This window comes from Felis catus, chromosome C1 (assembly GCF_018350175.1).
Source record: "Felis catus isolate Fca126 chromosome C1, F.catus_Fca126_mat1.0, whole genome shotgun sequence".
Lineage (NCBI taxonomy): Eukaryota > Metazoa > Chordata > Mammalia > Carnivora > Felidae > Felis > Felis catus.
In genome coordinates, this window is record NC_058375.1 from 9,465,279 (window position 1) to 9,477,735 (window position 12,457).

The window sequence follows — 12,457 nt, forward strand, 5'->3', positions numbered from 1 at the left end:
GTGGGGCTTGAACTAACGAACAGTAAGATCATGACCTGAGTCAAAGTCCGACGCTCACCCGACTGAGCCACCCGGGCTCCCCGAATAAGTAAACACTTTTAATGAATCAGGGAGAGTGGAGAGAGGGGGTGGCCTTGGGGTGTGTCCAGCGTGCCAAGACTTTGCAGTGAATGTGTCCACAGAGTCCTCCACCCATACGGGCTCCTGTCCTGAGGTTCCCTGTACTCCACCTTTGTTCTCTCTTCCTAGGCAGCCTGGGAGACCTTGGTTTTACTTGCATCTACCTTGACCTTCCAATGGCTTGCAGTAGGACATTTGAGTCCACTTGGTTGACACAGACATGGTGCCAGGCACCATTCTTTCTCCTTTTCTCCTGGAAAGCCAAAGTCTCTAAGTCCAAACAGACCATAAGGAGCGAGGAGACATGAACAGCAAATTTTCCAAAGAGTACCCTCTCTTGAGCCTGAAGTCCAGGCCAGGTCCCCTCACAACTGGCCCCTTAGCTTTGCACCCAGGATGGATGATCACCAGTCTCTCCCTCTGGACTCTCCACTGGCCTGATTCTGTGCCCTTGGAGTGGAGGCAGCCTCTGGAAACTCACTGTAGCTGGTGCAGACAAAGCCAAGGCTTCGGAAACTCTCAGCCCCCAAATCCAGGCTGAGACCCTGGTGGGCTCAGCCTTGAAAGAACACAGCTCTGCAAGAACCAGAGGACATATTCTCCTGCTCAGCTGGCCATACCCTGCTCTTTTTCCTCTTCCTTCCCTGGGTTCCTCTGGTGCCTCCCCCCCTTGAGGGAGCTAGCCGACACGCTTCCCACCCCATGCTTCTACAAGCTAGTCCCTTGGCCTTAATTGTCTGGACCCAGGGTGATTTGTCATGAAACCTTTATTGATGAGGAAGAAAGAAAACAGCCCCTTATTTAGGGCAAGATATTCATGGAACTGGAGGGGGGTAATTAGGGTCAAAAGAGACTTGGGCTTTTAAAAAGGCACAGAAGACAAGACACTTCAAGGTAAGAAGACATCTAACTTGGGAGAGAACAATTTCCTGGATCCCAGTAGGATTTTGCCAGCTCAAGGTCTGGGCCAAGAGAGACACAGAGGGAAGAGCCACTTCATAATGGTCCCCAAAGCCTTTCATCATCCTTGAACCTCTAGGAAGACCAGAAGAATCAGGGTCCTCCTCTGAAACCCCAAAGGGGTCACTTTCCAGCATTTCTGGGTGCCTCTTTGGATTCAGAAGAGCAGTTGGGGTACTCTGTGCCTTGTGGTTAGTCATATCCTTCAAAATAGCCTAGTAGAATGTGAGAAGAATTTCTTGATTTCTGCTGATACCATGGGAAAGGTCTCCATGCTCCACATTCTAGGAGAGGTGAGCTGGAGCTCCTGGAATGGAGGAAGAGAAGGCTGCCACGTCAGCTCAGGCTGGGAGACGGAACTAGAAGAAATATTCTAACCCCCTGAGCAAGGACCCAGGAGCAGATTTTTGGAATCTCAGTTGGGATTCTGTAACTGGAGAAAGGGGGTCAGGACATCACCCTGATGGGCTCAGAAGGCTGCTGTCACACGGGCAGTAAACTAGGGGTCATGAGGACAGGAGAGCAGGCAGGACACAATAAAATGTCCCACAAATCCAGTATTCTCACCAGACTCCAGGAGTCCTGCTGGACCCCTGAATTGGGCAGGGATGATGGCATCTCTGTGCAGATGGGCTCCCTCCTCTTCGGATGCCCCAGTGTGTCCCCTTAGCAAACAGGCCCTGTGTGGTGGTGGACAGAAAAGAGTGTCCTGTTGCCTGAGAAGAGTGTTGAACATTTATATTTTCGAGGACATTTGAAGACTTTGACCCCTCCTACCTCCTTGGGTCTCATAGAAGCTTGGATCCCGTAGAAATATCCCTCCCTTGGACTTCTACAATTTTCTCATTTTCACTGATACTCACAAGAAGTCTGTCAGCAAGTATTTTCTAACATTTAAGTTGTCTGACAACTAGGGAGGTTCTTCTGAGCCTCCAAGTCTTCATTGTGTCGAAGCTAGCAGGCTTAAAAATGGGGGAGCTAGCAGTGATCTTCAGATCCTCTGTGAAGGTTATTTGAGGCAGTGGAGGAAAAATGCTGGCACCATGGCTTGCCCAGTGTGTGTTCAATAACAGGCATTTATGATTATCCTTGTCACGAATCTCACCCTAATGCAGGTTATTAATAAAGGTGATTGCTAGGAGTTAAAATTTCTGTTGAGTACAATCCAACTAAACCCAATGTTATGCAAAGGCCATTTATACCGAGGGCAGATATGTGGCAAAAAGAATCTTCCAGAAAGATACCAAGATGGAGAATATCCTTCAAAGAATCTTAGCCCTGGCACCCAGTGGTAATAGAAGAATTGTTTGGACCTCACACTGAATGGAGGAGAGAAAGGCTTGGGGAATTATCTGGAAACAGAGGGATAGTCTCCCATTCTTCATATCCTGAGACTTCAAAAGAATCCACTTGTGATCCAGCCCGGGAGGGGATTCATCCCTACATTTGGCAGATCTGCAAACACTGAACATAGCTTCTGGATTTTGTGGGGGAAAGGGGGTGGTGTTCAGTGTACTGCACTTGTTACAAACAGAGAGTTTTATTTCTTTGCCTAATGTCATGTCCTTGGTCAGGCTCTCTGTGTCCAAGATATCTTAAGGGTAGAAAGGGGTCTTTGAAGCTACATTTGCCTCAATTGTTACCTAAATCGGAGGAAATGTTCATTGTCAAATTATGCTTTGAAAGGGGCCAGTGGGGTTGGAAAGGTTGGGTTCCCGAGGCCCCAGAAATGGCTGGGGCCAATTAACTGCTGTCTGGGAAGTGTCCTCTGTGGGAACAACTCTGAGGCTAAAAGAAAATGTCTCCTGGAAACAGCTGCCATGATGCTGACGAGGTCACATGTGTGATCAGCCCACGTTTATTTGTCTTCCTGGCTCCAAGATCCCGAAGGTCCATGGTGTCCACCCTTGCTGGAGCTTTCAGACTTGGAAGTGTCTGACTTGCTAGGGTTGCCTGCCTCTCCCTCAGCTGACATTTTTAGATTTAGTCTTTTTAGGTCAGGTCCCCAAGCTAATCCCATCTTTCTGGGAGAAACACCCTTTCCCTCCCTGGAGGGTCTGAAGACAGAGTCTCCCTCCCTGCCCTCAAGAATGGTGTTGTCTCTACCCCAGCCACTCCCTTGTTAATGTCTCTATTGAGAGAAAAGTCTTTCAATCTCCCTGCTCCCCAAGGAAAATAACCCGTATTTTACAGTCTTGGGTCATTCACAGGGTCCCATTAGAATCGCCCACCTCTGCCCTGCCCAGCCCCTAGCCCCACTTTCTCCTTATGACTTTGACCTGATCTCCTTCAGAGAAGTCTTACGGTCTGGAGAACCAACCGCAACCCAGCTGCCCCACCTTGCTCCCTGAATGGGCTTCTGATTTGCTATATTACTTGACGTAAAACCTAAGTGACAACTTGATTCAGAGACCCTTATTTTTGTTTTCTTTGGGGATGATACCACTGTCTGCATGAAGCTGTTTTAACTCTGGAACATCTTGATAATTTTGATGGGGGTCAAAGATCACCCAATAACTGATACTCTCTAATGTCAGGAATAGATTAAACTTCCTTGTCTCATACTCAGGGCTAGACCACACCCTATTAGTAAAACCCAATCCATTTTTGTGGAGTGAATCGATTAATGAGTTCTTGACTTTCCACCCCCCCCCCCAACTCTTTCCCCTTCCTGAATAGGCATATGATTCAATCAATCTAGAAAAAGGCAAAGACCCAATCAGGAATAGCCGGAAGGAGACTGAAGAATCTAATCAAGTGTTGTTCTCCAATTAGAAGTTAGTGGTTGAAAGGGGCGGGGGATATGGGATTAGAAAGGTATGTAAAAGCCTCAGGCACCAGAGAAGAAATACAGAGCCCTCCATCCTTGGAACCACAGACTTGGCTTCTCCACCAGGTCCGAGATCTGAGCACCTGGCCGACTGCCTCAGAGATGGTAAGTTGCTGTCCTGGTTAAGGACATTCCCATCCCATGCAGCTCAAGATGGCACACTTTTCCTTTTCCTTTCTTTTTGAGGTGAGCAGGTTTAAGGCTTTGGTTGTTTTTTTTTTTTTAATGTTTATTTATTTTGAGAGAGAGCAAGTGGGGGGAGGGCCCAGAGAGAGAGGGAGACACAGAATCTGAAGCAGGCTCCAGGCTCTGAGCTGTCAGCACAGAGCCCGATGTGGGGCTCGAACTCACGGACCGTGAGATCATGACCTGAGCCAAAGTCGGACGCTCAACCGACTGAGCTACACAGGTGACCCTAAGTACAGTTTTGCCTAAATCCCAAACATTTTGATTTTGAGCTTTGGTTCATGTCATTTTTAAATGTCTTGGCCAGGCAGATTTTTTAAATATATTTTTAAATTTTTATTTCGTGACATTTTATTATTTTTTTTTAAATTTTTTTTTCAACGTTTATTTATTTATTTGAGACAGAAAGACAGAGCATGAACGGGGGAGGGGCAGAGAGAGAGGGAGACACAGAATCGGAAACAGGCTCCAGGCTCTGAGCCATCAGCCCAGAGCCCGACGCGGGGCTCGAACTCACGGACTGCGAGATCGTGACCTGGCTGAAGTCAGACGCTTAACCGACTGCGCCACCCAGGCGCCCCATATTTCGTGACATTTTAAATATTTAGTTTGTGCTCTTCGATTATCGCTCCTATATTTTATGGCTTTGTGATTTTACTAGTTCTTTCTTTTTTAACTAAACGCTTAAAAACATCCCACGTGAGGTGCCTGGGTGGCTCAGTGAGTTGAGCTTCCGATTCCTGATTTGGGCTCAAGACATGATCTCACCATCGTGGGACTGAGCCCCCGAGTTGGGGCCCGAGCTGGGTGTGGATCCTGCTTGAGGTTTTCTCTGTCTGTCTCTCTCTCTCTCTCTCTGTCTCCCTCCCCCCCCCCCCACTTGTGCGTGCATGGAAATGTACCTCTCAGGGATTTTCTTGCTACTCCCAAATTCTGTATAACACTGTTACACGGCTTTTACAAGTTCTCATTTAAAACTTTTGGAGGTATCTCCTTCATCCTTCCCAGTCAGGGGGCACTGAGGATGAGTTAGGCCACATGACAGTCTCAGGCCCCTCACTACCACTTGCCAGTGGAACTGGAGTCAAGGGGAGCAGTGGGTGGAAATGTCTGGGCCAGTGGTTGCGTTTCCTTCCCCTTGGTACTTGTGAGACACTCGCCCCGGTGCTGGCAGGGGCAGAGCGATGGCTTTGTGGCCGGCCACCGAGCCCACAGTGGAACTGGGGTAAACTGAGGCCCTCCCACCATGGCCAGAACCGTGACTTTGGCCCTGAGTGGGTTCCTCCCGAGGGCGAGGAGCAGGTGGGCCTGGCCCGGGAAGGAGGACTTGTTCCCTTGACATTGCCAGAGGATTCCTTTCAGAGCAGATTCAGGATGGTCACCAGGACCCCGCCCAGACTCCTGGAACTGGCGGCCAAGAGCCTGCTGAAGGACGAGGACTTGGCGATCGCTGCTCTGGAGTATCTGCCCACGGAGCTCTTCCCGCTGCTGTTCATGGAGGCCCTCGATGGGAGGCGCGACAAGACCCTGAAGGCGATGGTGCGGGCCTGGCCCTTTGCCCGCCTCCCTCTGGGGGGCCTGACACAGATGCCTCACCAGAAGGCCTTACAAGCCGTGCTCGATGGGCTCGACTGCCTGCTTGCCCGGAAGGTTCGGCCCAGGTAAGGCTCATGCATGTAGCCTGGTAGGGTCCCGGGCATCCTGGAAGAGGCGGCTGGGGTCAGGGAGACTGGATGGCCAAAGGGTGGATTAGAGGCATCCGATGAGGCCAGTGAGGGAGTCCAGGACTTGGGGCCGCTGCTGAGCTCCCCGCGGGCAACGCCTTCTGGAGGCGAGGGCCGCTTGTCTCCGCCTCCTGCCAGTGATACTTAAAGGAACTAAGCAGACACCAGGGAGGATGGGAGGGGAAAAGGAGTTAGGGAAAAGTAAGGCAGGGAGGGAAAAGAGGGCGAGCGAGCAGCTGAGCGATGTCTGGGATGTGAAGTGAAGGCGCAGCAGGGCGCGGGGGGGGGGGGGGGGGCGTCCCACTGTTGCCCAAACTGAGACTCCTGGTCTCTTTCGGCACCGATCGCGAAGCATCTCGGCCAATCTCCCCTGTCGCCCACAGGAGGTGGAAACTGCGGGTGCTGGATTTACGGAATGCCAGTCGGAACTTCTGGAGCATGTGGTCTGGAGCCAGGGTCCATGAGTGCCCGCTGACGGGACCCGTGGCAGAGGACAGCTTAAGGATGAAGGGGCCCTCGGGTCCCTTGACAGTGTTCGTAGACCTCTGCCTCAGGGAAAGGACCCTGGATGAATGCCTGGCCAACCTCATTAGGTGGGCCAGACGGAGGAGATCGCTACACCTGTGCTGTAAGAAGGTGACGATTTTCGGGATGCCCATCCAAAATATTAAGGAGGTCCTGAATCTGGTGCAGCTGGGCTGTGTCCTGGAGGTGGAGGTGCATTTCACCTGGCAGCTGTCGACCCTGGGGAAGTTTGCTCCTTACCTGGGCCGGATGAGTAACGTGCGGAGACTCGTCCTCTCCCATATCCACAAGCCCTCCTCCTCCTCCGAGGAAAAGCACATTGGCCGATTCACCTCCCAGCTTCTCCGGCTGCGCCACCTGCGGAAGCTCCGTATGGAATCTCCCGCCTTCCTCGAGGGCTGCCTGGGCCAGATGCTCAGGTGAGGGCGGGGCCCCTCTGGGCTGGACGGTGAACGCGAGCCCCGCGGGTCAGGGGCGCCGTCTGGTTCGCGGCTCTGTCCCGAGCGTGGCGTCGCGCAACCACCCGAATAACGGTTGGAGGCTGTGGAAAGAGACGCCTTGCCACACGCTGTGGGGGGGTCAGACGGCGTGGGGGTGGGCTTGGGAATTCTTCCATTGGGAAGAGAGGTCTGAGTCAAGATGGCCAGGGGGACCGTGAAGGGAAGAGGGCCCCGAAGAGGGGGAAGCCACAGCAGACGTGAGCATTTCCGAAGGTAAGCGCGGCGGGGCTCCCCGGCCTCGCGCGCTTGCGCGAGCCCGTCTCAACTCCCCTCTGTGAAAGGTTTTGTGCTCCAGGTCAGGTCATCAATGAGGGAAATGCAGGCTTCTGGAGGTGAGGAAGGGGAACACGAGCAGAAAGAAGGATGAAGAGCGCTAGATGGTCTGCAGATGATGCAGCGATTGAGCCCCTGCAGACTGGCGCCCCCAGCCGACGGGGTGGGGTCTCGCCCCGGTTTCTTTATTCTTTTTTTTTTTTTTTAACCTTTATGTTTTAGAGACAGAGACAGCACGAGCAGGGGAGGGGCAGAGAGAGAGGGAGACACAGAATCCGAAGTAGGCTCAGGCTCTGAGCTGTCAGCACAGAGACCGATATGGGGCTGAAACCCACGCACCATGAGATCATGACCTGAGCCGAAGTCGGACGCTCAACCCACTGAGCACCCCCCGCCCGCCCCCCGGAAGCGCCCCTTGCCCTGGTTCGTTCTTTGTGTGTCTCCCTTAGCCTCACCTGGCCCAAAGATATGGGCACCTAAGGCCCAAGCAGCGGCCTGAAGGAAGCCTGAGTGGAGAGCATTTCTGGTCTTGCATGTACCACCATCAAAATTCACTGGTGCCCACGCTTCATTGAGCATATTCTAGCTCATTCCATTACCTTCATTTCCATAAGTAAGTGGAGTATGTTGTACTCTGCTTGACAGATGGGGAAAGGGAGCTTTAAAGATTTTGCGAACTTGACTCAGTCGCACAAGTGAAAGGGCTCAGCCTAAAATGAGACTGGGATCCTGGGACTGACCTTCATCAGATGGCCACGACGATGTTGGCCTTGGACAAGCCAGTTGTCTCCCCTTAAGGCTCCCTGCTCCCCCGATCGCCAGACCTAACTGCTTCGTTTCTCCCCAGGTGCCTGAAGAGCCCCTTGGAGGCCCTCTCCATAACCAACTGCCAGCTTACAGAATCCGACTTGGCATGCCTGTCCCAGTGCCCAAGCATCAGTCAGCTGAAGGAGCTGGATCTGAGTGGCCTCAGCCTGGCCTGTTTTAGTCCCAAGCCCCTCCAAGTTCTGCTCGAGAGAGTGGCAGCCACCATCCAGGACCTGGTACTAGAATATTGTGGACTCTCGGACACCCACCTGGAGGCCATCCTGCCGGCCCTCAGCCGCTGTCACCAGCTCCAGACTTTCAGTGTCCGCGGGAACCACCTCTCCATGGCCCTGATGGAGAGGTTGCTGCGTCACACCGCCGGGCTGAGCCGCCTGAGCCTCGAGCTGTATCCTGCCCCTCTGGAGAGTTACAGCAGTCAGGGGATCATCCACCCAGGGAGGTTTGCCCAGGCTCAGGCTGAGCTGCTGGGCATTCTGAAGGACTTAGGACTGCCCCGGACCATCTGGCTTAGAACTAACCCCTGTCCTCACTGTGGCAGCAAGATAGTCTATGATTCGGACCCCTTCGTGTCCTGCTAATTGCCTGACTAGTTGAGTGCATCCACCAGAAATTTCCTTCTGGGAACTTGGAGACGGAAATCTAGGCTATAGGTATATCATACATAAAGGGGGACACAGACCCACGATTTCAGACATCTGCTCGGTGTGAATGGGGAAAGGACAGGTGATCCAGGACTGCAGGGTGCTGGGCACAGGAAAAGTGACCTGGGGAGCTGCTGGGACCTCCAGGGACCTGTGTCCTATAGAGTCAGAAACGTGACTGTGTTTCTGGAGGGGGATTTGAGCCTGAGACCCGCACGTGGGTCTCATCCCTGGGTGGATGGTTGTAAAGAAAAGGTGGGAAATAAATAACCTTGGTGTGAACTCTCTGGTGCCTTCCGTGATGCCTTCACCAGTTGTCCCAGTTTACACTTCAGGAGTCTCCAGTTACTGAGGGGGAAAAAGCTGGTGCCAAGCTGTCTGCAGTCAGAAACTCTCACTGATGCCCTGGGGTTTGGCCCCAGGAGCTCACAGCATATTTATGATTTTCTCCAGTTCCTTATTCTCTCTGGGGCATCTCTTGCTTCTTTTGTTTCGGGGGCTATTCAGGGGGTTAATACACGCAACTGGGACATACTAAGTGGCCGATGAGCCACTGGTGCACACGGCTCTGGGGACCCTCGCTGCTGCCTCGGATGCCCTGACCTGGACACGAGCACTCACTACCGTTCTCCAGATGGTTCCAGAGACTTCAGTGCCTGGCCTTTGTGCAGAGAAAGGGCTTTGCTGCTCAAGGCAGGGCCCCGGTTCTGGAAGGGGTTGTTTACACTGCAGATTAGCTGGAGAACTCTGGGCCTCACCGTGCCTGCGGGTGGGTAGTAGTCCTTGAATTCAACTAGTGGCCAGGAAAGACATCCAGGTTCCTTTTATTTATTTTATTCTATTTTAATTTTTCATCCAAGTTCCTTTTAGCAAAAGCACTAAAATCATACAGACAGGCAAATTTTAATTTTTATGTTTATTGTTGAGAGAGAATGCACGAGCAGGGCTGGGGCAGAGATGGGAGAATTGGCTCATGTGGTTAGAGACCAAGAAGTCCCACCATCTGCAAACTGGAGAACTGCAAAGCCACTGGTGTAACTCAGTCCGAGACCGAATCCCTAAAAATCAGGGGAGCTGATGGTGTGAGGCCAGTGTGAGGCCAAAGGCCTGAGGAGGGAGGACCCCCGTGTGAGCCCCAGGGTCTGAAGGGTTCAGAGCAGACAGCTCCAGACGTTCAAGGGCAAGAAGAGAGAATTTGCCCTTCCTTCCCCTTTTGGTTCCATTCTGGTCCCCAGGGGATGAGAATCTCTAACCTCAGTCTAGTGATTCAAACACCAATCTCTTCCAGAAACACCCTTACGGACACACCCAGGATTAAAGTTTTACTGGCCATCTGGGCATCCCTTAGCCGTCCAGGCGACACACACAAAAAAAACTCATCACAGTTACTCTAAACAAGGGCACTCAAATGAAGGTTCTCTGCTAAGGATTCGGGGACTGGAGTTGCTGGTGGGACTTAGACAAGCACCTCAGTCTCCCCGTAAAATAATAACCCAGCTTATTGGATTTTTGTAGGATCCAATAAGATGATGCGCGTGGAGGGCTTGGCCTACAATAAGAGCTCAATAAATGGGTCTTTCTCTTGACTCCTCCATCTTCCCTTCTGTTCCTGAAAGTAGGGCACAGGGGATGCCATGGGACTCACCTTTTACATGTGGCCACCAATGGATCATGATTCATGCAGCCAGCTTCAACAGCTGGTGCAGGGAGAGGGGGCACATGTGAAAGACTGGATTTCTCTCTAGTGTGGCTCAAACACGTCCAAGCCTCGGGACTTGTATGCCACCTGCTGGTAGATCCGGATAACACAAGTTGGTGTTGCGCGCAGGGCTGTACTCGCTTTTTGTTTTTTTCAATCAGTATTTTTTAAAAATCTGTTAGGTAAATGCGATTTGAGTGTAAATATTTGTGTTGTGATACATATAAATATTAGAGATATATATCGCCTTTAAAGATTCTAAGAGAAAGTTTTTTTAGCAAGAAACTTTATTTATCTATTTATTTTTAATTTTTTTAACGTTTATTCATTTTTGAGAGACAGAGCACGAACAGGGGACGGGCAGAGAAAGAGAGGAAGACACAAAATCCAAAGTAGGCTCCAGGCTCTGAGCTGTCAGCACAGAGTCCGACATGGGGCTCGAACCCATGAACCACGAGATCGTGCCCTGAGCTGGAGTCAGATGCTAAACAGACTGAGCCACCCAGGCGCCCTTATTTATTTTTTTAAGTTTATTTTTGAGAGAGAGAGAAAGAGCGCAAGTGGAGGAGGGGCAGAAGAGAAAGGGAGTCACAAAATTGGAAGCAGGTTCCAGGCTCTGAGCTGTCAGCGCAGAGCCCGACGAAGGATTTGAACCTACAAACTGATATCATGACTTGAGCCTAAGTTAGACACAACTGACTGGGCCAACCAAGCGCCCCAGAAATTTAATGTTTTTTTTTTAATTTTTTTTAACGTTTATTTATTTTTGAGACAGAGAGAAACAGAGCATGAACGGGGGAGGGTGAGAGGGAGAGGGAGACACAGAATCTGAAACAGGCTCCAGGCTCTGAGCCGTCAGCACAGAGCCCGACGCGGGGCTTGAACTCACGGACTGCGAGATCATGATCTGAGCTGAAGTCGGATGCTCAACCGACTGAGCCACCCAGGCGCCCCTGAAATTTAATGTTTTTAAAGCACTCATGCAGATATTTTCAAAAATGTTTTACTTCGTTTGGTGCCTGTGAACAAGTGAGATTTTAAAACTGAGTTTAAAAAATCAAGGAACAAGAATTGTCTCCTGTGTAAAAAAAAAAAAAAAATTAGAATCAGAAAATTTTAGAGCTGGAAGGTTATAGTTCAATTTTTAAAGTAGACTTTATCTTTCAGAGCAATCTTAGGTTCACAGTAAAATTAACCAGAAAATAGTTTCCATTTAACTCGACCCTCCCCACCCCACACAACGCGCAGCACCCCCCCCCCCCACCGCCAGAGAGGTCCCCTTGTTACAACTGGCCGACCTACACTGATGTGTCATTATCATCCAAACTCTGTACTAATTTACATCGCGGTCCACATTGGGTGCTGCGCATCTTATGGGTCTGGGCAAATGCACAACGATGTACGTCCACCATTGCAATATCACACAGCGTAGTATTACTGTCCTAAAAAGCCTCTGCTCTCGGATCATCCCTCTCTCCCCCCAGTGTCTGAAACCACTGATCTCTGCTGTCGCCAGAGTTTGCCTCTTTCAAAATGTCTTATAGTTGCAATAATATAGTCAGTAGCCTGTTCGGATTGGCTTCTTTTGCTTTGTAATAGACATTTGGGTCCGTCCCTGGCTTTTCATGGCTTGATAATATTCCACTGTCTGATTACACCCTGGCTTATTCCTCCATTCTCTTACTGAAGGAGATCTCTGTTGCTCCCGGGTTTTGGCAATTATGGCTAAAGGTGCTCCAAGAATCTGAGTGCAGGTTCCGGTGTGGACATTAAGTTTTCACCTCATCTGGACAGATGGCAGGGGCCAAGACTGCCGGATCACCTGATTAGGATATGTATTACGATTATTTTTTTTCCCCTTGACAGTCTCACCTGTGAGACAGAGATGGGCCCATAACGGGACTGTGTCCCTGTCACCCTGTGGTCCCATAGCAGAGCACAGAGCCTGGTGGTAGCAAACGTTATAGCTGCATCGTTCATGGAAATGAACCATCAGTTTAGAGCTAAATGCAAATTTGGGGAAAGCCAACATTAGCAGGCTACCAATAATATAAATAAATTGGATATGGAAGGACGCGCCGGTGGGATTCTGTGGTCCCCACATTTGTACATGTGAACGGTACAGGAGGGCGAACTGCCTTTGTCTTCCATGCTTGGTTTTGGTTTTGTCC

General features: G+C 50.8%; 1 protein-coding gene across 3 annotated transcripts; it reads left to right on the forward strand.

Moving 5' to 3' along the window:
* On the forward strand, nt 1–8,869 carry LOC101081397 (PRAME family member 8-like). Of its 3 annotated transcripts, XM_045035118.1 has the most exons (4): nt 1–4,015; nt 5,459–5,757; nt 6,204–6,764; nt 7,966–8,869. In XM_045035118.1, the coding sequence occupies exons 1-4, from the start codon at nt 3,884–3,886 to the stop codon at nt 8,522–8,524; spliced, it is 1,551 nt and encodes a 516-aa protein (XP_044891053.1). In that variant the 5' UTR covers nt 1–3,883; the 3' UTR covers nt 8,525–8,869. The 3 variants fall into 3 exon arrangements, 2 of the variants coding, with proteins under 2 accessions (XP_044891053.1, XP_023113915.2); XM_023258147.2 differs by lacking the exon at nt 1–4,015 and having other exon boundaries at nt 5,013–5,757; XR_006583922.1 differs by lacking the exons at nt 1–4,015; nt 5,459–5,757; nt 6,204–6,764 and adding an exon at nt 7,146–7,281 and having other exon boundaries at nt 7,966–8,103.
* Nucleotides 8,870–12,457: the final 3,588 nt, after the last annotated feature.

Bases quoted from the DNA above. Each gene is read 5' to 3' on its own strand.
- LOC101081397 (XM_023258147.2), top strand. From the start codon at position 5,135: ATGACAGTCTCAGGCCCCTCACTACCACTTGCCAGTGGAACTGGAGTC. The intron at 5,758-6,203 runs GTAAGGCTCATG...TGTCGCCCACAG, and splicing joins GCCCGGAAGGTTCGGCCCAG to GAGGTGGAAACTGCGGGTGC. The intron at 6,765-7,965 runs GTGAGGGCGGGG...GTTTCTCCCCAG, and splicing joins TGCCTGGGCCAGATGCTCAG to GTGCCTGAAGAGCCCCTTGG.